Raw genomic sequence first — 23771 nt, 5'->3', positions numbered from 1 at the left:
AGACTCCACTGAGTCTCTGTGACTCACATGGAATGACAAGGCCACAAACTGCAAACACACACTGACCTTCCACAGTTTAACCAGCAAGTCAGATTATTTTGGATACAGAGATAGAAAGTCAAAGGAACATTGAGAGAATTTATGAGATAGTAAGGGTATGCAAGCAGATTCATAAGAGATGGAAAACAGGAACATGTCAGCGTGTGAAAGCATAGCTGATGAAAACAACTATTGTATAGCAGCCACCCAGTATTAGGGTTATAAAACAAACAGAACAAAGACCAGGTGGATGTGTGCGTGCCAATTTGTGTGTGGTTAAAATCAAATGGGAGGTGTAGAATGACTCCAGGGTACAGGGCAGTCAAATATGCCACCTGTATGTAAATGATCACTGGCCACTAATGTGTACACAGACACAGACATACACACACACACACACACACACACACACACACACACACACACACACACACACACACACACACACACACACACACACACACACACACACACACACACACACCTTTGAAGCACTATTATGTTCCATGTGTGCATGTCTCGAGAGACTGAACATGAAACTTTTTCTACAATATATGTTCCATACTTTAAACACTGAGGCAAAATTTTCTAAATGGAGTTTTGGTGCCTTGAACTGCCCTTTAAATGAACTGCACACAAAACGGGAGCTAAAGGGGGAAAAAGTGGCACTGTTGGAATAAAAGCAATGAAAGGGAGAAGAGAACAGAAGCCAGCTGGAACATGTACTACTAGGAGAAAGCCCAGAAAGACTTTTTATAAGAGTTTAAAAAAAGCAGACACACACACACCTTAGGCACATTTTGGTCAGCATAATGTTTCTTCAACACACGGGCAAAGCAAAACAAAATAATTCACAAAATGACAGTTATTTGTAACATACACACACACACACACACACACACACTCTTTGAGAGCACCAAGGCTGTAGCACATTTTGACAGTGAAAGAGCAGGGGCTTTGCAGAACCAAACTGGAGCCAGAGAGAGAAGGAATGTACTGAAAGTAGGTCACAGACTCAGAGAAGGGGGAAAAGTGTGTGTCTAAATGTGTCTCTCCAAGGCAGGATTTGAGTGCTTACTGTGTACATGGGGATGAGAGTCAGAATCCATATGTGCATTAAAGGGAACAATAATGCTACCAGCAATTTTTAAGTATAATAGCATTGCATAGAAGAGTGGAAATATGTTTTTTTTTTCCTGATAAGGAGAGTTTGAAGTTATTTCTGTTTTCTTGTGGGGGGGGGTGGGGGTGGGGGGGGGTGGGGGTAAAAAAAAATCCCCTGATCACTGGAGTAGTGAAAATAGGTCAAGCAATTCCTTGCACATATCTTTGTCCTCTGTTTATGTGGAGCTTCATTGTTACTTGTTTACTTTAAAACAGGCCATCAACATTAGATTAACTCCAGTCAATAAATGCTGATGGGCTGCTCTTTCACACTCACACACACACACACACATGCACACAAACGTCCCACACATGTATGGACTCTGACTGCCCCCAACAGGAATCTCAGGGAAATACAAAGGAAGAAATGAGGAGAGTCTGTCTCTCTCCATTTCATTTTCATGTACGTAAACATATGATGCAGCAATTGTGACCTGCGTTGATGTCAGGTAGCTGGCTCTTCTTGAGTTTCTCCTCCTTCTCCTTTTCTGCTTTCTCTCTTGCCAGCTTGGCCCTCTTGATCTTCTCTTCAGCCTCCTTCCTCTTCTGATTCTCTTTCACCGCTTGCTGTTTGGGGAAAGAAGTTGAAAACATGACAAGCTGTATCTATACATATATAATTTAAGAATACATATTAAAAGAGCAAAATGAGATAAAGCCAAATGTATGATGAATATGATGGATGTCTGTGTGTAAACACAACTTCAAAACCAGTGCCTGACCGTTATTCTCTGTAAGTGGTAAAACAAGTTATCAAAGGTGGGCCCTCACAAATGGCAAAATTACAGTTATTGTTTAAACTTATAATATAACAGAGTGACTCATTATTTTGTCAATACAGCCAGGTGTCAGGTTTTTTTTTTTGTTATTTGCCTTTCATCTATTACATTTTTGATAACTGCACTTGTGTTTACCTTTGTACACAATAACTTTGTACACAACAACCTTGTTTTTATGATATAACTGACTTCAGTCATTCACTCACATTTACTTTCACAAACGCACACACACGCACGCACGCACGCACGCACCTGGAACATGTTTTTAAAGTTGTTGAGGTCACCAAAGAATTCCTCTATAGACATCTTTTTGGGGTCAAAGACAAAATATTCTCCCAGATCAATGTACTGCTTTTCCATATTCTTGTGCATCAGATCCAGCTTCTCATACTGTTCCTGGGCTTGGCTCACAAAGCTGTAAATACATGGCGTTAAGGTACACAGAATCTGTATTGTGTAATTTAAACACAAGAAAACACAAAAAACTACCATCATGAATAATGAAAAAAAAAAATGAGGCTTGAAGAAACCTGAAAAATTCTATTAAACAGTTGAACAGAAAGGATATCGACATCTTCTCCACAAACAGGTCTTTGTCATTTTGTGGAGGAGGGAAGGTTTCCAGATCTTTCTCCAGGGTCTTGATCTGACGGCCCATCATTTCCAGGTTCTTCTGAATTGTCTCTGCAGAAACTGCCATGGACAAGGAAAATGTTGACAATGCTGAGCACCCACACATAAAGCTCATCATGGACTCTTGATTATTTTTTTCATAAGTGACAGATATTGTGAATAAGAGCATTAAATACAGATTGGGAATGGTGTGCCATCAGCTGAAACAATGTGAGCACACTGTATTAAAAGGAGATTTGCATTACAAAATTAATATATGTAACCAGGAGGATGATACCATATATAATCAGAAACCAGAATAAGGGTTAGATGTCCAAAGTACCTCTGCTGGCCTTTTCAACATGAATGAGCTCCTCTGGAAAGTTCATAACAGCAGGATACTGCTCCTGGCACACGTCAGCAATGAAATGGAGCAGGGTCTGTTTCAGATCAGCTGATTTGGTGTCACGGAGCTGATTGGAAGAAAGAATTTTAAAAAGACCACATTGTCAACATATGCATGAGTTGTTCCCAATCTAAATGTAAAGTTTGACTGGGCCTTTATTGTCTATCTGCTATTATAAAAATCAGACAGTACAGTATAAATTCCAGTGTTTAAACACTTAGTGTAGCAATATTTTAATGAAGGACTTATTATGTCAAGTACTAATAAAGCTGTTATCATACTATATCTGAAGCTAACATTAAAAAACAAACAAACAAACATGTCATTCAGTACCTGGCACTAGCCACTAGCTATTAAACAAACTGTTCAAAATGGAATAAGGCACAGGATCAGATTCAGTTTTTGATCAGTATAGTTGATGATAAGTAAATTCAAAGTTATGGGCAGTGAACTGATTTGCTGTTTTTATAGCACAACCCAGTTTTCCTGCTGTTTATTCTAAGCCAGATTTTCAGTACATTCATTCAGTTGTTATTGTGGGTGTGTGTCATATGTCCCCCCCTTCACCTTGCACAGGTAAGATATGGAGAAGCCGAATGCCAGTCCATTGCGGGAGCCAGAATTCATATAGTTCCCAACAAGGAGGATGATCTCCAGCAACTTGGCAAAGGTCTCACTTTTCCTAAGCTCCTCACAGGCTGCCGTCACAGACACCACATCTGGCTTGATGTTGTTCAGCTGTTCATCAAACTGAAGCTTGAACGAGATGGCCTGAAGCCGTGGCATGAGACGCTTCACACTGGACACCTGGAAAAACAAGAGAGGGGTATTTGAAACCCATTCCCTGTTTGTTGCTACACTGTCTGCACTTGTGTGTTACAGTTGTTGGTAAGTGAAGTGAGTTCATCCATTACTCAAATCTACATTTGAACAAAGCCCTCTGTGTTTAATAGCATGAGGACATTCCGTGTCTAATATACTGACAAACTCAACACTTTCTACAACTCATCTGACATCACACCAAGTTTGTGGTTAGTCATCTTCACGTCAGCTGACAATTATACAATCACCATTTTATCAAAGCATGAGTGTCTATTTTCTGGGGTTTTTCATTTGGATGTGTATATATACGTTTCCTTACCACAACACCAAACTGCTCAGACTCAGCCAAGTCATCGTATTCATCTTTCATGTCTGCCAGGATACTCAGCTGTTCTGGTGCTGGTAGTTGCTTGATCAGGTTCTACGTGGCAATAAGCAAAATGTATATGACTGGTAATACTGGAAAGACACTTAGATGCATTACAAGCTAATCCTTCACTAAGAAAGGTTCTACACAAAACAGAGACATAGATTGAGTGAGTCGTGCTATAAATATTTCAAGAATATTTCTGGGTAAATAAAGGAGTTTAGAAAGTTAAATCATAAATAAATAAAAATGTTCTTTTGCTGAGAGTCAGCAAAACCGGCACTAGCTGAAATAAAAGCATAGAGGATGCTCACACTATCATCCTGCTTATTGTTTTCACTCAGCACTCATAGTTAAATACATATTAAACTTGTAAATCTAGTATAGTAGTTAACACAGACCAATAAAGGAAAATCCTTTTAACAAATCACTTCATTTTATTTCATAACATAAACAAGCAGATGCCTAACATTGCTTAGCATGACACTAAGACACAGATCTGTACCTGAACCATGGACTCTGTGAGGACTTTCTCATTGACCTGCAGGATAGCATTCTTGATCTCTTCATAAGGTATACGGAACGATCCCAGGAAAATAGCTTTATTAAGTAAACACAAACAGCAGGACTTGCTTGATTATACCCCATTTGTATGCATAAAAGCAATCTAATATTGTGGTATCAGGAAAATCGACTTACAGAGGTTCTGTGAAGACTTGGAGTCAAGAACCTTCAGCTCTTTCACTTTCTTCTTCTGCACCTGCTTTTCATCTCCACCATCCTGCTCCTTTTTAGCTGCAGAGGTGGACAGAGACAAGGGGAACTTTATAGTCAGATATGCAAAGTAGAAAGAGGAGCCTTTGTAACAAAGTTGACTTATTGATACATTTCATAATTTAAAATGACTTGTACACTTAAACAGAAAGAAAGCTGAGAAGAAAGACAGCAGTGAAATTAGTTGGTGCTGTAACACAGAAGTGGATCAGACAGATGGATAGAGGGCATATGTGATGGCTATGAAAACTGACAGACTTGGCATAGCTTTTGCTTTTTTTCATTTTTTCCCAAACTGTATGGTGTCATGAAGGTGTCAGCAATATCACATCACTGGTTTAGGGTAAGACTGAACTAACATGAAATGGCTGCAACACCGGGGGAAACATGTCCCTGGAGTGTGTGGGTTCTTTTAAATATGGTCAGACATTTGTTAGCTGTAAGGCATTTGAAGTTAGGATTCACCTCACAACACACCATTCTGTTGTACACACTCACACTCAGCCGAGACATTTTACATTAACTTGCTTTGACAAGGTCAGGATTGCGACTGTAAGGATGTGTCAGAGGGTGGGGGAGGATATGAACTAGATTAGAATCAGGAGTGACTGATGAACATAGGTTTGACCACATAACAGCCCACTGTCCACACAGCCAGGCACATCAGGGTCAGCAGAGATCCAGATGTCACAGCTGTTCACTTGTTTCTGTCAATATCTAGCCATTTGTACTTGATATACTGCATGTCATGATCCACACTGGAATAATTCGAGAATCTGTCAATTGCAAAATGAACAATACCGTAAAACACTTGTTTACATTTATAAGTTACTTGTATGTGTTATTATATCATTTAAATGTATTTTCAGTTGTGGGTGAGATAAACTAAAGACACTTTTCTGAGCTGAGGTCATTTTGAGATGGATTTTTGATATTTTATAGAGGTCTGTCTCTAGAAGCAAAGCCAGGTAATTATATTGGTCTATGTATTGATCAGATATATTGATAGTCTTATATGCTGTCCAATATGAAAACTTTTATTCCCACACACGAGTCATTGTTAACTTTCCAATCATCAAGAATTTTATCAGATATATTGATGGCGTTTTATTTTACTTCAGAAAAATCAGTGTTGGGGCCCAAAAGAAAAAGAAAATCCAGTATCAGTCAGGCTGTGTATCAGTGCGAACATTTTTTAAAAGGCCCTAAAAGTAACAGAAACTCATTTTATTCCAGTGTACAAAAGAGGCAATAAAAACAGTTTTCTGAGCCAATTTCTATCCCTCTCTGCCTTTCTGTGTATCTTAAAGTATGAAAAACACCAGTGCTGGTTTATAACACTGAGCTTAGTTTTTTAGTCACAATATAAGACTTATCAGCCTGTCTGTGGCCTTGCCTCATCTTTGTAAAGCCTAGACATGAGAACACACACACACAGAGAACCTGATACTAAAAGTCAACAATGGTGCTGGTATGGCATATGGAGTGCGAGTACATCCTTATAGGACAAACAATACAAATCAAAAACATCCCCTTTATCCTCAGCAGACCACCTGTTTCTACCGCCTAAAAATGACCTCATGCAGTGACATCAAAACTTAAAGTTATTGGTTTCAATGTAACAGAAAAGGCTTTATATATAAAAACAAAAGTAACCCTTTTAAAACCCTGGTGAGATGTTGTGGAGAGAGACCCGCTTATGAGTGCTTAATTATCAGCTTTACAAAAATCTATTTTCAGTACAATTCAGTTGCCTACCCCTGCTGTACATGCAGCCTTGTTTTTTTTTAACATTTCCTCAATCATGTTGCCATTTCTCACTACAGTCTGTTTACATTCAAGTACAGTTTGTTAGAAAAGCAAAAGATAGCTTCATTCAAACAACAGCACTGTTAGTATTCTCCACAGAGACAACAATGACAGCTTCACAGCTCTTTCATTCATCTGTCCAATCATCCATATGTCCAGTCAAACAGTGTATTGTCTCAATATGAGATGCCAACCGGCCAAACAAGCTGTTAACGAGCCAGGCTCCTAATGAGCTCTTCATCGCTCAGTTTAGCCATTCCCTTAGAGAACACACACACACACACACACACACACACACACACACACACACACACACACACACACACACACACACACACACACACACAGAACAGTCAGTGGACTGTGGCCTGAAGAAGGCCCACTGTTTCACTCACTATCAGCTTCAGCTTTATGAAACTTTTCACTTATCATTTGCATCTTAGGTTTCAACTTTGTATGTTTACTATTTTCATATAGTTTGCATTATATCAGTATATTCAATTATGTGTTTCACTGCCAACAGAAGTACTACTATGTGTCCTACACTCCATTATTAGTCCCTGCTGAGGGCAGGAAACCAAAGCAGGAAGCCAGTCACCACATGTGCACACAGAGACACACAAAGGATAGGAAAATCCATCCGGACATCTGACAGGAAACAACAACTATCTTTGCACAAACACAGCAAGTCACAGCTTGACAGTTAAAAAGAAAGGCAGTTAGAAGCTTATATAAATAACCATCTTTAGAGAGACACAAACAAGGAAACTGACAGTGACAGAAAATAATTTATTTGAGATATGCCATCTAAAAATGGAAGAAATTAAGATAACACTTAAAGCCTAACATCAAATCCCTTAAGTCCTTGCACATGTAAATACTGACCTGCTGACCTATACAGCAGGTATTCAAGTGCATATACTACAATGATGATTATCTATTCTGGATAGTACATAAACTCAACAGTTCAGTTTGGGAAAAGACAAATGACCTAGAAGCAGCATCACGTCACTAGGTCAGTGTGTGCACTTTTCAGAGCAATAGAGACCCAGTGAGGAAGCATGTGTCTTTGTGCATGTGGAAATCTACAGTGCTCCAGTGCCAGCTGCGCTCTAGCCAATAGAATCAGTCCTGGCTATGTTGACATCATGGCTGATTCATAAAATGGGGTCTGGTGTGCAGATTGTAAAATGGCTGCTCTGTGGTTTCCACAGACAGCCTGCTCTTTTCATTTATGAGCTGATGGCACCTCTAGTGGTTGCTATGGAGCACTGCATCAAGTTACTCTTAGTCACTGTGGGGGAGGAAAGGAGATGACTGATGCAGAACACATATGTGACTAGGCACACAAACACACATAAGCCACATGTACGCAAATGTGGAATGCCGACATCTTAACATCCACATGTTTTACTGTCCCAGTTGACTTTTTGTTAAAACTGTAATACACACAAGGCCTCTTTTCTGGAAACAAATCACTACCACCAATTCTACACAGACAACATGCACGCACGCACACAAAAACACAGCTTTTCCTGGAACACCTCCCCCTCGTCTCCCCAACAGCTGCTTGGCACTGAGAGATGAGGAAAAAAGGGGGGAGGGTGTGTGTGTGTGTGTGTGTGTGTGTGTGTGTGTGTGTGTGTGTGTGTGTGTACAAACACACGATTGTGCCATGAAAAGAAATTCTTCCATTTCTGACTTCTGTTTCTAATTAAGAGGAAAGGGGTGGGGGGAGTGGACAACTACAGAGAGGAGAGGATGAGAGGACCTAAAGAAGGGGTACTGAGGATCATGAGGAGCCAGGTCATGCTGCGGTCTTTGTCAATATGTAACTAAGTGTCTGTGTATGTCTCTGTCTGACTGGAGCTACACAAAGGGGAGTCTGTTATCAGTCAGCAGACCTCAGTGTCTACTTCACCAACCCTTCCTATTCCCTTCGACTTATTCCCTCTCTCCTTAAAAGGAGAAAATGTGTAGTGAAGGTGTCAGGTAGCCAGAGTAAGAAAGGAGGGGGGGGAAAGATGAAATGAAGGGAAAGGCTCGTGCTTAGCAGAATCAAGAGAAACAAAGAAAGAAAGAAAAAAAGAACTTAAAACACTTTGAGCCCTTTAGCCTGAACTCAAAGAATAGCTTTAGTCCACTCTCAGAAAGCACAGCCTCTTTTCTTTACTATTGCCTTTTCAGTCTTTTTATGTGGTCTGTTCATCCTCTCATCACCACTCCCTGTTTGTGGAGTGCTGCCGTTTATTTTTAACCCACTAAAAGCCTTCAGATGATGTGCTCCATTGTATATTTGTGGCATCAAGCCTGTTTTTCATGGTCCCTCTGGTGGTGAGATAGATGGAATACACAAAATTAACTTTATATAACTTCAAACTAACATTTTTTCCCCTCATTTAGCATTCCAGGGCTGCTGGAGATTGTCTAAAGTGGAACAGAGAGGAGAGGGAGTATAGTTTCAACATCAACATCTGAGTTGAGCAGTTTGTTGGAAAAAGTTGCTGAATGTGCTCCAGAGAAAGAACTAAAAACAGATCTTTTGCCAACCTCTAACATCAACAAAGACGGAATGTATTACAGGCGAACTTAATGAGAACACTATGTGTTTTTAGCTTTAGAAGTTTAGTTACGTAAGGCTAAACTAGTAGAAATACAAATGAGACAAAGAAGAAAAGGAAAAAGAGGAAGGAGCATAAAGTCCTTTGTTTAAAGAAACATGAAGCCCAAACTATGGCAGACAGATGGACAGCTGTAGCCATAGTCCCTTTAAACTTTAAATGTCCAACATTCTGTCACTGTGTTACAATGTAAGAGTGTTTGACAGAAGAAGAATAAGGGGGTTTCCACGGTAACCTTGGGTCTGAAAGAGCCCCTTCATCCTGTTTTTCCACTGTGAAAGGAAATGAGGAGAAAAGATTCCTGACTGTGTGCGTGTATGTGTGTTCGTGCGCAATTGTGTGAAAAGGACCAGATGGCAGGGTGGGGCAGTGGGGAGGGGTGGCGTGGGGCAGGATGTAGGCAGGGCCAGGATGCAGGGGGAGGGCATGTGGGAGGGGCTAAGACTGTGCTCCCTTGCGCTCCCCTGGTGCATGAATGGTGTAGCTGCAGCTAAAATTATTGAAAATAATTCATATTATGTTATATTTGCTTTAGAAACACTATAAAAAACTATTTTTTTATGACTAAAATATCCAGAAAAATCCCAATGATAAATTTTACACTTTGACATTAGAAATGATCCACTGGCTCAAAATAAAACACTTTAAACCAAAAACAGAAAAAATTGTGTGGCCACAATTTTATTAATGTCTGTTTCTGGACATTGAAATGTATGTTCTGCACACACACACACACACTCACGCACACACTTCCTGCCAGCTAATAAACATTTGTATAAATGCTCAAAGTGTAATTTTCTTATACATTGCTTTAACTAGTTACACCTACACTGATAACTTTTACAACACCTTTAAGTTTCTACATTTTTATAAGATCAAATTAATACAAAGATAAAATAAATATGGGTCTTTGTCAGAATGACAGAAGGCAACAATCACATTTTTTTACTTTAATTTTTCTGTTAATGATTAGACCAAAAGGACGAAAGGAAACAAATATATTTTAAACTACAATAACTTTACTTAAAATTTGTTCGGTGTTCAGAGCTCGAACACTCAATTTTCATTTTACCTGCCTCAAAACAATCACACTTGTATTTTTTTTTATTACTGTATCAGTTAAACATACTGTATTTTATTGTAATATACAGCATGGAGGCAAAAAGTGTGGCTCCTTCAGTGAGGCCAGTATTTATGTATGGAGTAACAGTGCCCTCCATTGGTGCAAATAGTGAACTACAGTTTGATGACAAAAGGCTGGCAAACCTCTGCACCCAGCTGGCTACAGTCTTGTTTATTACCTTCACACTCTGTCCAAGTTGTGTTTGTGTATGCAAATGAATGTGTTTATGGACAAGGAAGTAGAAAAAGCTGAAAGAAAGAACATACTGCTTTGTTTTATGTGTATATGGTGATGTAAGGTGTACAAAACAGATGTGGCTGAGTGTGGTCATTGGATCTGTACGTGTGGGTTTGTGTGGTAGAGTTGTTCTCTCAGGGCCAATCTGACCTCTCTGTGCTCTTCTGGCCATGAAGGTCTTTGGTGATGACGCACACATGGCACGTAATGAGACACACACACATACACACACACACACACACACACAGAGTATGCTCCCTGCATTGCTGATAAGGTGCACTACAGTCGACACACCGTCACAGCACTACCTTGAACTCAAATTCACAGTTGCTGAAACCACACAAAGAGCCAATAAATCCCCATAGCAAATAACAGAGGACACAGACAGAGCACCCCCACCCAACAAACACACACACTCACGCAGAGAGAGAGAGGTGAGCTGCTATGGTGTGCTTATTAAATCAGTCCTATATCAGCCAGTCTCCTTGGGACATCAGAAAAGATTTACTACTGCAATTACACTGGCTAATTACAAGGAGGAGAGATAGAGGGAGTGTAGGGGAGCTACAGAGTGTAAAGGGGAGAAGAAAATCAAATCAGAAAAGAGCGAGAGCAAATAAAGGTGTGAAAACTGAGGCGATGAGAGAGCAGGAGAGAAGTTTAAAGGACAAAGATGTGTGACCTTGAGCCACCCATCACACCTGAGGCTTTAAATGCAGTACAAAGACAAAGGAAAAACACAAAAGCTTGATTGTTTAAACTCACAAACCAGCTGTGTGTGACTGACTGACTGAGTGACTCACTGGGTATGTAAGTAGTTTTTTTTTTTGTGGTACTCTGGCAGCCTGCGTGGTGCTTTGGTGTTTGTTATTCACAGTGTGAATGTCCTTGATGCTACACTGGCCTTCACAGCACAGTGCTCCCTCTGCGGAGAGCAGAGTGAATTACATCATTAAACAGGCTCGCTGCTAATGCTGGGTATCAATCAACCATCAACCTTGTTCCTAGTGTTGTGGATGGCATGCAGTGACATTTGTAGTCACTGTTCACATCCATGTGCATACAGCCGACAGGTGAGATTAGTGTTCCTAGAGACAGCTATCTGTGGAGGTCTGACAACCTCTCATTCTCAATACAGTCTTTAAGTAGAAATCAAGACGCGCTAATAATTTAATAAATCATTTCCAGTATAGAAATAGTTTACACCCAAACCTATGCTGCTCTCAGAAAGGGTTCACAGGCTCTTGCTCATGGATACTTCATGTTGTCTGAAGCTTAGACTTAGGTCTTGTAGTTTATTGTTACTCTCTATACAGCGCCAGTGGCCTTCCTAATGTACTGGCATTTCTGTCCATCTGGACTGCTTCTATCATATATGCACCGCCATGCAGAATGTCTCATTTAAATGAGCATAGTGGTAGAAATGGAAACTTAAAAATTGGGTTTCTATCTCAATTAAAAAGTTAGATGAACTCTAACACACATGCACCCCATGAGGCGTATTCTGCCCAGGGCAAAAAGGATTAGGTACTGCACTCCTGTCAGAACTCAAATATTCATTATTACCTTATGGAAAGATAGCAGACAGAGAGTGAGTGGGAGCAAGAAGGAGCAAGAAAAAAAAGGAGAAAAAAAGAGCATGAGTACGTGATAGAGAGGCACTTTATGAATACAAGCAGTTCAGACTTATGCAAAGCAAAACAGATGAAAGGAGGACAGAGAAAAATAGGGGTCTACATGGTGTCATGCCATGGAGGACAGTTAAAAGCGCATAACTGTGCTGGTGCACACACTCATCCTGTTAATCCCTCAGTTTCTGTCCTCTTGTCTCCAACCATCCATCCCTTTACTCATCTTTATCTCTGCTTCAGTGATGGGGACAAAGGAAAGCACTCAATCACTGACCCACCCTTCCTTCCCTCTTTGCTTTCTCTTGGTCTCTTCAGGCAAGGCCTAGGGGGCCTGATTAGTAATTGTGACTAGACCACATGGTGGAAAGACTGGCACACACATGCAAACACGCACACAGCGCATACACACAAAAATGTATATAAAAGCACACAAATGTGGCAAAGAGGAGGACAAGGACTCATTCTGCTAGATCTAATTATCCCTCAAGCAAGGCACAATGAGGGAGATGGAAAGAAGTAAGGAATTTTGCCTTTTCTAATGTCAGCCATCGCTTGCAGGACAAACGCACATACGCACACACACTTAAGTGTCTGTCTCGAGGCAAAAAAAGATTGGGCTGTTTTCTGGTGCCTGTCACTATTATTTTTATTTCTTTCAGCCAACATATTAACATGATCAAGCCGAGGAAACGATAGGAGAGGCAAGGAGAGAAAGTAAAGAAAATGAAAAGAGGAAAAGATGTGAACAGCAGTACTTGAGGAGAGATAAAGGAGATGAGTAACAAAGTCAAGCAATTGCGAAAGGAAACAGTACTGTGGGGGAAGAGCAGAGAAAAAAAAACATGAGAGGGAAGAATTGGGAGAAAAAGCGATATTGTCAATGGAATACGAATAAAGATCCCAGTTCGAGAAAGACTGTCACAATTCTCATGATAAACACAATAGAAAAACAGTCATCTCCATATGCATGATTGAGAAAGTAACCAGATCCCATTTTAGCATGCTTAATAGTGCCGTAGATTTATTTCCATATGGATATTTAGCCCATCAGTCTACATTCAATAACACATCACTTTTTCCTCTTATTTATTGTAAATACAAGATCTCTTATTCGTGTACAAAGCAGTGAAACCTTCTGCCTCAACAAGAGCTTTGGGTCTTCCTCACAGATGCTTCTCATTCCATCAGAAAGAATAAGAATCATCTGTGAAACAGCACTTTGAGGTCCATCTATAAATATTTTGGATTTAGGTCTTGAGTTTGGGGTTTGAATGGCATACTGAACTACAGGCAGACTTATCATGAAGCCACTCCAGATGTGTCTTGGGTGTTTGCATTGAGCCAATGTCACGTGGTAAGATGAAATGTAATCCCAATCTTAGCTCATGGACACTGGACTTGTTTGTTTGTTTGTTTGTTTGTTTTCAAATCAAAGGCATCTTTGTATTTGGCTGCGTTCATCCTCCAGTTCTGATCAGTCTCCTCGTCCCTGTCACTGACAAACAACCCCACAGTATGTAAATGTCACCACAATCCTTCACAGGAGGGATGGCATTAGCCAGGTGATGAGCACTGCCTAATGATGGAGGGCTCTTTTTTTTTTTTTAAATTCACATATGAGAATCTTTTTTTCTCTTTTTTCTTCAGAATGCTCAACACGTCAGCTGGCTACCTTCAAGTATTATAAGCCTCTAACAAGAGGCTTTCACCTCGCCACTTTGGACCTGAATGACCTGGCTCTGTTGATAAGGTAGTCCTGACAGGTTGTCCACTCTACGGAAAAGACTTCTTGAGCACTATATGTTCTTGACCACCTCCTTGTTACTCACTTTGGCTGGAAGACCAAGTCTGTGAAGACTCCTGGTTATTCCAAACTGTATATTTCACAATTACTAGGACATTGTGCTTTTGGGAACACCATAGCCTTCAGAAATGAATCCATGCCTTTGCTGTAGTCCATGTCTCATGCAGTTTTATTATGGAGGTCTATAGAAGTTGCAACATGTTTTAATTTTTCTACTGAGGATTATTGAGTGTAGTAATGTGCAATGCGTCAACTGCACAAAATCTAAAGCAAATAATTTCTACAGAACCAAGTGCGCAAAAGGTGAATGGGTATGAATATTTTCTGAATCCATAAACCAAACAGTGACCTAAATTTAGTGTATTTTATTCAGTCTTTTTAAACAATGGTAAGTATTATTGTAGTTCATACTGTGAAGAACGCAGTGAACACTTATTAGCATTTGTGTATGTGAACCTTTTTCTTTGTTGCACACACTTTAGGAAAACTACTGCAGGTGTTTGAAATACATCAAAACACTGGATCAGAGTCAAACTAAGTAGCTGGAGGGGGATGACAACTATGATCTGGCAACCTCCACTTCTGCGTGGGAACCTGGGGAAAAGTCTATCTCACCAAAGATCCACTGGAGTGCCGCAGGGTTTTCAGTTTGTGAAATCCGTTTTAACCCCTCCCCAAAAGAGGAAAAATCCCCAACCCCCCAAAATAAACAAAACAAGAGAAATAGATATTTAAACAGAGAGACAGACATGCAAATCCTCTCCTAGAACATCTGTCTGCTGGCCTCTCTCAGGAATTGGCTGTAGCTGAGACTGGCGAAATGCAAGACACACATGCATGCACACAACGCCACAAACAAAAACAAATTTCACAGAAGTACACACCTAATCCCTCTATGTGCTTAGTGAGCCATCAGGGGACGTGTTGCCAATCACACAGCTATGTGAGGCTGGGTGAATGAAAACAATCAAGAAACAACACACAATATGGCTCAGAGACTGTTTATGAATGTTTATGTGCATGAGTGTCTGCTTGACCGAATTCACAGATTCACACACACAACCAGAGGCTTTGGCCTCAGCGCTCGGCCAAAGCATTCCAGAAGGACTGCATGTGAAGAAATTTTCTAGGTCTTCTGTAGCTAAAAATGATTGATGGTGAGGACAGCACATTCAGGAAAAGAATCAGGGTTTTAACACCCGTCATGCATCTTTTAATACTTGAATCCTCTAAAGGGAACATATGTAAAGATCATCTTCTGCACTGGGGAGCTTCAACCTGCAGGGGTCACCTGGAGGTGATTGGTTTTATTTTATTATTTAGAGCTGTAGAGTTCACAGCCTTTACAATGGCAAAAGTAAATGTAATGTTATGCTTTAAAAATAGGACCCAAGGAGAGGAAATTAATAGAATCCTCTGCAAATTATAAAACCAAAAAAGTGCAGTGCTTCTTCCTCCTACCTGTTGTTTATACAGTGGACTTGTGACCTAGCATGTGTGTTTATGTCTACCAAGCTATCGCTCCTCTCTCCATCTTGTCTCTTCTCACGGCTCAGTGAGTGTGTCAGTCTCCATTGGCCCTCTTTCAGAAGCTACTGAAAGATGGCAGCACCATTAAAATTTAACCCACTATCTCACCACACACTGACAAGAGCAGGAGAGAGAATGGCAAACAGTTATGTAGGCATACAAGGATATACAAGAATGTATCTAACCACAGATATGGGGGCACACACATGCACATCACTGCGCGCACACACTCATTTCAAAGGAGTCAGTCAGATGTGATTGCAAAAGATGGGGAGCGATGGAGCGAAAGATCCTATACAGATGGAAAGTAAAGAATAAGATTGAACAGATTACCACTTGAAAGCCACACACACACACACATACACACACGCACACAATGCATAGACATTTATGGAAATGAGTGGCATCAATTTAGCGAGGGAAATGGAGAATGTGTATAGGCCTAACGCCCTATCAGTCCACACTATCCCTTCTCACTAAATCCACATTTCTACACTTTCTATTATTTTCTCCCTCATCAGCTCGGGCTTCTCAATCCCTCACAAGAAATCCTCCCTTTGTTTTCCTCCGTCTCCTTTCTAAATGTATCACTCTCTTTCATTTTAATGTTTTGACACATTGCTTTTTCATTTTTCTGTCCTCTCTCTCTCGTCTTTCTACTGCTCTCCTTCTCTTGTTCTGTTCCTGTCCTTTTCTGCCCCAGCGGAGTGTGGGATAGCAGGCAGTGCTGGGAGGCCTACGGTCTCTTAATTAGGAAGCAAGGCGGAACGAGGCCATGGTTAACAAGGGCACACACACACAGACCTTTGCACTGCTTTGCTTGTAAGAACCCACATTGTCTGCAGGCCCGAGTAAGAAAGTTAACCAGGTCTTAAACCTGTACCTTCTAGCACTTATCTAGACCAAGTTTAGATCTAAATAAATCCAAATCCTAACTCTTCATTTGCACTTTGGGGGAGAAAAAAAAAAAAAAAAAAGGTCTAACAGTAAATATCTCACTTACTAGTAAGGTCCAGAACTCAACGAATGCCTCACAAAAACAGAAGCACAGGAATTTGTAGTAACACACGCACGCACAAGAACTAACTCTGAATAAGCTCACAAAACTCAAAGAAAGAGCAATAGACACTGTTAAAGAGTCTTATGCTCAAGTTTCTCTCTCTCTCACACACACACACGCGCGCGCGCGCGCACACACACACTTTCCTCGCACATCACCTAATCAGAGGATGAGGACCTGGGTTGAAATCTGCAGGGCTAGGACTCAATCAGCTAGTGCAATCAGACACAGGGCACACCCACACATTCACCCACATTCTTACACACACAAACACACACATACATACACAGAGCTACAATTACACACAAGGATGACACACTCGTAATAAACCTTGTGCTGACGGATGAGAGGAAGGCCATGATATTATTCAGTCTACCTCATCACGACTGTAACAAACACACATACATTCGCACAGAGGAGGCGGGATGGAAGTAGCTATTTTGAGAGTGTGTGAGTCCGTTGTCTGCGAAGGTGACTTTGGGCTGGCTGGAGTGGTAATTGGGTACACATACCAATGGCTTTTTCTTCCTCTTCCCTACATTCGCCTCAAACTCTCTCTTTTGGCCCCCTCTTTCCCTCCCACCCAGCTCCCACTCTTTCCCTCAGTGCAGCCCCTGAACGTGATTACATTTCCGACATGAGTGAGAAGTAAAGACAGAGCACTGGAATGAAGCAAAAGTAAGAAAGACAGATGATTGTGTTGAAAAACAAAAAGGGTAGAAAACAGATCTTACACTGGTTTGAAAAACACACACCATGCATACATTCTGATTTGCCCCTGCACATAAACACAAATGCACACATATACACATATACATATACCATTTACTAAACAGGGGAGTGAGACAAAGCGGAGGAAAAATACACAAAATGTCACTCAGACTGTCAGCCTGATCCTTTCTGTTGAGATGCACCGACACACACACACACACACACTCAGTGCAATGGCCATCTCATTTCCTCAGACGAGTGACATTTTCTTACTCTCGCTCTCTTTTTCTGTCTCTCCTTTGCACTCCGTCACTGTGGTGATAAAATTAGCATTCCTTTCCTTCCTCTGCTTCTCCCTCCCTTGACGCCTGGACAAGAGGTGAGGACCACAGGGACGGAAGAAAGGAGAGACAAGAAGAAACGAGAAGAAAGATGAGAACAAAAAGAAGGCATTAAGAAATCAGACGGAAAAGCCTGAGAGAGAGAGACAACAAACAAACAACAAAGTATGACAAGCAGGTAACGAAATGGCAGAGTTAGACAAAGATGGTAAGACGCAATGAGAAAGAACGATAGAGAGAAATATATAGCTAGTGGACAGGATGCAGACCTGTAGAGCGAGTAAATGAGGGGGGAAAATATACCCTCAAGGGATTCATATCACCATGACAACCCTTTCCTTTCTCCTTTGCTGTCCAGCTGTATGATGAACTCCTGCTACTTTAGTGGACCTCAGCACGAACAAAATATCTGCTTACTTTTGCAACCCAATAATAAATCTAAGGTGAAATAACTGTAAGACTTTCTAACATAGTTTTTAAGAACCAATTTTAAATTAAATGTGTTTTTGAAAGAGTGAAAAGGAAAATGTACAAGGTTCTTGGTTTAAAACCAAAAAACCAAAAACCAAAAAAACCAAAAAAAAAAAAAAAAAAAAAAAAAATCATGAAGGAGTTTTTGGTTTACTCGTCATGAGCACGTTCTGCCTCTGTGCGTATCAGAGGTTCACAAACTCGCTTGTGTGCAGGTTTCTACAGGGAGAGGGTAGAGGGCCCACAGAGTATAATTAAAAGCTAGAGACAGAGTCCTTGGGAGCAACTGCAGCAAGAACTTTATGGGGAAAAAGGAGAGGGAGAGGGGGGGAAGAAAACTGACCTTTAAAAACACAGAGTGAGACACGAGAGAAACGGTGAGAAATGAGAGGTGTAATGGAAGATGGGATGGTGGGAGATAGACTGAATTAGATTATGCTGAATTGAATGCGGCAAAAGAATGAAAAAAAGTGAAAAAGAGGAGGAAAGGAAACATTATTGGACTGAGATGTTTGTGGGGGAGGGCCGGAGGGAGGGACAGGAGGAGGACAGAGACAAAGACAGGGAGAGGGACCAAGATGGAGAGAATGAGAGAGAACGATAGAATTCTAATCAGAAATGTGAAGAACAAAATAATAAGGCTGCCTGACAGCAAATGTCAGCTCAGGGAGGGAAGCAGATGGCAGGAGCAAGCGAAAATAAGAAAGAGAGGCAGAGAGAGAGAGAGAGAGAGAGAGAGAGATACAGGAGGAAAGGAAGTAGGAGGAGAGAAAAAGAGAAGGAAAGAAACATTCACAATAAGACAGGTGGGGTTGGAATGATGGAGACACTTCACCACCATTCCTCCCGTCCACAAGGAACACAATCTATCTGATGCTAAGAATTAACGTCGCCAGGAAAGATATTTCCCTTTTCCCAATGGAGGGGAAACAGATCTGCCAGGTCAGGCAGGTGAATCCTCATGTGAGAGTGTATACATGTGTGTGTGTATATATTTGTGTGCTTTTACACTTTAACTGCCTGGCTGTAAAATGCTGCCCTTGAGCCAACCTTGACTGCAGTTCCATTGGCTTTCAACTAAGCTCTGCTTTAATTCAAATCACAAGCTGTTTCTTTCTCTCTTCAGTGTTACTTCATGACTTGATAAAGAGACTGAGCCTTTGAGAATGATCTTGTAGATTTCCATTTAAACTCTTCAGTAGTTTTACATCATTTCCATAGACTAACAACAAAAACAACAACAAAAAACAAAATGAGGATTTAACTCTCCATTAAAAGAGAAATCATAAACAATTGAAAGTAAAAATATGTCAATGTCAATTTAAAAATCAGAACACAACCCATGACTTTCTGCGTACACATTTCCAATAAACATAAGAGGCTCATGATAGAGTAACAGAATAATATTTACCAATAAGACCAATTTTTAAAATCCCAGTTTCAGTACAATGACTATATATCCACATCTTTTAAAGGTGGCTCAACTTTGGCTACAAACTTTAATATTTAAACACTCAACAGTGTCAAAAAGCCAGGCCAAAGCCAGTGGTGAATTAAGATAATATATGCATTCTGTCAGGGGGGAATATGAGTGATGTGAATCTTAAAAGGAAATCAAAATTTAATGAGTTAAACAGTTCTTTTGAGTTAACCTAAGGTCAATGGAGGAGAGCCAGGGTTATTGAAAAGTAAAACCTACAGATTTCATTGCAGTCAGATGTACAGAAGTGAAATTCATCCATGCAGTCTGATTGTTTAAAGACGTGCTGCTTTTGTTGTTCTAATTCTAATAATGGACAACCAGCCACACCAAACAGCTATACCTGCTCCTGGAGCAGAGCTATACATGCTGAATCAATTTATTTAAAAAACCTTTTCCTCACAAGACCCATTTAACTGTGCACTCAGATTTGTAATTTTTAAGCTATATGTACCTGCATTGTTGTGTTATGCTAGGTCAGGTTAAAAAATATATCACAAAATGACCAAAATGTATTGGATACAACAGTCAATCTGGGAACCACTCAGCCAGTCTGCTGACTTAGCCTCTGTTGGCAATAGTCAATTTTTTTCAGTCCAGCCAAGATATCTCGATATTGACCCATTTCCAGACTTAATTTTCAGATATCAAAATTAAATAGAAACTAAATATAGCTGAAGGTTTACATTAATTCAGCATATCTCCTGCTCTCCTTGCAAGCTGTTTACCTGCACACAGAGAAAGCCTGCTCAAATGTGACCGTTTAATAGACCTTTGACTGCAAGTGGACTACAAGCAGTAAGCTTCTGGTAGTAGGAACTACTTAGCATACAGATTCTGCATATTCATATGCATATATGCTCACCTACCACTCTGTTATATACAACTGTTCCACTGCTTCCTAAAGGAAATATCTAATCAGCCAATCACATGGCTGCAACTCAGTGCATTAGGCATGTAGACACGGTCAAGCCAACCTGCTGAAGTTCAAACCAAGCATCAGAATCTGGAAGAAAGGTGATACAAATGACTGAGGATGTAGCTCCCACGGGCTCACCAAAATCAGACAACAGAAGACTGGAAAACATTGCCTTGTCTGAAGAGTCTCGGTTTCTGCTGCAACATTTAGACAGAATATGGTGGTTACAGTCTAACGCTGTTGGGGATATTTTGGGGGTTTTTGTCACATTTTCTGCCCTTAGTACCAGCTGAGCGTTGTTTAAGTGCCACAGCCTACCAGAGTGTTGCTGCCTTCCATGTCCATCCCTTTTTAACCACAATGTACTCATCTCCTGATGGCTGCTTCCAGCAGGATACTGTAACATGCCATGTCAGAAAGATCAAATCATCTCAAACTGGTTTGCCAACAAGTTCACTGATTCACATCATAGATGTGCATCTGACAAATCTGCAGCAACTGTGTGATGCCATCATGTCAATTACGACTGAGGAATGTTTCCATCGCCTTATTGAATGTATGCCACAAAGAAGGACAGCTCTGAAGATAAAGGTGGGTCCAACCCAGCACTAGAAAGGTGTACCTAACAATGTGGCTGGTGAGTATAGGCTCAAACTGCTACAGTTCGCCAGTGGAATTACTGGCTGACATCGCTCAATCACTGTCAACTATGATAGCACATGTAATAAATTCAAATGACAGCTATTCATGTGGGGATTGCATGCCATTACATCACTATTACAAAATGAAATGTCTGAATAACCATTGCACTCATATTTCCCTTGTAACTGTGCCGACATTTTACTAGATTTAAAAGAAAAGCCTATGAATATGAAGAACCCATAGATATCCTAATCAAAATGACAACACAGTACATGTAGCGATTTGGATTAAGGGACTGGTATTGTAAATTTCATCTGGGATTAGAAATGTTGACAATTATTCAATCTTTTCCTGGGATAATAGAAAATATCCCCCCCCCCCCCCAAATTGCACTGCCTATAAGAAGGTCAAAACAGATGCTATCAACGAGAGGCAGGCTATCAACTATGTGAAAAGCTGTCCCTGCATTTCCCCATAAACCAGAGTTTCACCATAACACCTCAACTGTCTTCTACAGTAAGGACATCTTCCCAATCACTTGTTCTCCCATTCTCACTTCCCTCATTCTCTCTCTCGCTACACCCAGTGAGTAATGGCGGGAGCAAAGGATAGTGGCAGAGAGCTATAAAAGTGTAATTTGCTCCATTTTCCTCAGGAAACCAAATTCACTTTCTGTCCTGCGTTACAATCTGTTAACATTCAGATGGCCAGCATTACAGACAGCGTATTACCCGCCTACACTTGCTACTAATAACCCTCACACAGAGCACGCACGTACACATACTCACAAGCAAGGGGAGCAAGGACACAAAAGCTATGAGTGTAGGAGAAAAAAAAAAAAAAAAGGGAAAAATGTGTATGTGTCATTCACAAGCAAACACATAAATGCTCAAATTCTGGCTGTAATGGACTGATAAAGGGCAAAGAAGGAAAGGAGAAGAGAAGGGTAGATAGGTTCACTAAATAATTTCATTATTTAGTCTTGCTCCTGGGGAAAAAAAGAGCCAACTGAGCTGCCCTACAAGCCTTTCTACTCCTCTAATCTGTTTCCCCTCTAATTCTCGGAAAGTCTTGTTCACATTTTTTCTCTAGCTTTTCTCTCTTTTCTTTCTCCTGCTTTTCTTCCATGCCCATCTCTCTTCTTCCCTTACTTGTTCAACAATTCTCTCCCACACTCTCATGATCCCACCCTTACAGCAATCCTTTCTGTTTTTCTCTATCCCCATCCTCCATTTCCACCACTCCTCTCTCAGGGAGCTAATAGCCTCCTCCTTTGTTCTTGGAGAACAGCGGGGAACAATGGCGGAGTGGGGATTGTCGTTGTGGCAACAGGCATGAGACAAGAGAGAGAGAGGGAGACAAAGAAGAAAGGCAGAGAGAGAAAGAGCAAGCACAGAGGGGATGCTGGTTGTTAGCCGGGCGGCAGGGAAGCGAGCGCTGGCTAATTACACTCGTTTCTATGCACACTGCAATTAAACCCTGATGCACACACATACACCATCAATGCTCAGAATATCCACCGCCAGACACACACACATACACTTGCTCTACAACATCAGAGAGAAAGTGCGAGCAAGAGGAGGTGGCAGAGAGGCAGAAACGGGGAGGCTGGGAAGGGTAAAAAAGAAATGACAAGAAAAGACTGAGGCTATTTTAAATCAATGCTACTGTTCTCTCAAGTAGCACAGGGAAAGTTCATTAAAGTTCTAGTTCAAATACAATCAGCTTTATCAAATCTATTTAAAAACTCTAAGATGACATTACGGCACGGGCTGGCTCAGTGACCTCATCGCACCCGCGCATTCACCAACTTAATCTAATAGTCAAACATCACATACGAAGCCCTCTCTTTCAGTTGTATTCCTCCCACTCTGCATCGAACGTAAATTCATCTTTATCCATCTAATCAGCTCATCTGGCTTCATCTCTCCACAGGACGATCACTCTCTCCAGAGATGAGGAGGTTTAACTTCACACAAATTAACAAAGTGGGGAAAGTGGAGGAGAGATTGAGATAAATGTGAGAAAGAAAGAGATGGAAATGTGGAGACTTACAACCAGGTCATACACCCCCCTGTAGGGTAGAACTTATCCTCTGTCTCATAAGCATGCCTTCCTAGCTTCCATCATCCTCCTAACACGCTTTTCCATTCACACGTCTCAGAAAAACATGTGTTCCATGCAGTCTGCCTGTCTGTTTTATTATTCATGCAGTTTAATGCTTGCCCAAAGAGTGTGCATGTATGCATTAGTGTTGGAAGTTCATGTTAAAGAGCATGAATGTGCTACTACATGATGCGTTGGTCACATTGAGTTTCGGCGTTAAAAGCAAAAAAAAGCGACCAAAGAATGTGCATGTGTGTGCCCACATGCATACCAATATGCACACAAAAAGCACAACTTCACACAGCAGTAAGAAGGCACACACA

General features: G+C 40.8%; 1 protein-coding gene across 3 annotated transcripts in view; it reads right to left on the bottom strand.

Annotated features, from left to right (window-relative positions):
• The window catches only part of diaph1 (diaphanous related formin 1), a 103496-nt gene that overhangs the window by 13450 nt on the left and 66275 nt on the right, over positions 1–23771 (bottom strand). For all 3 annotated transcript variants that reach the window (XM_030739468.1, XM_030739469.1, XM_030739470.1), the window contains 8 exons: positions 4889–4984; positions 4695–4789; positions 4142–4243; positions 3568–3807; positions 2938–3067; positions 2551–2675; positions 2235–2399; positions 1638–1770 (listed from right to left, as the gene is read on the bottom strand). In XM_030739468.1, coding sequence (XP_030595328.1) covers positions 1638–1770; positions 2235–2399; positions 2551–2675; positions 2938–3067; positions 3568–3807; positions 4142–4243; positions 4695–4789; positions 4889–4984 — 1086 coding nt within the window. The remainder of the gene's footprint in view (positions 1–1637; positions 1771–2234; positions 2400–2550; positions 2676–2937; positions 3068–3567; positions 3808–4141; positions 4244–4694; positions 4790–4888; positions 4985–23771) is intronic.

Source organism: Archocentrus centrarchus, chromosome 10, assembly GCF_007364275.1.
Source record: "Archocentrus centrarchus isolate MPI-CPG fArcCen1 chromosome 10, fArcCen1, whole genome shotgun sequence".
NCBI lineage: Eukaryota > Metazoa > Chordata > Actinopteri > Cichliformes > Cichlidae > Archocentrus > Archocentrus centrarchus.
Note: the sequence above shows the minus strand (reverse complement) of the source record. Positions and strands in the feature narration are given on the sequence as shown.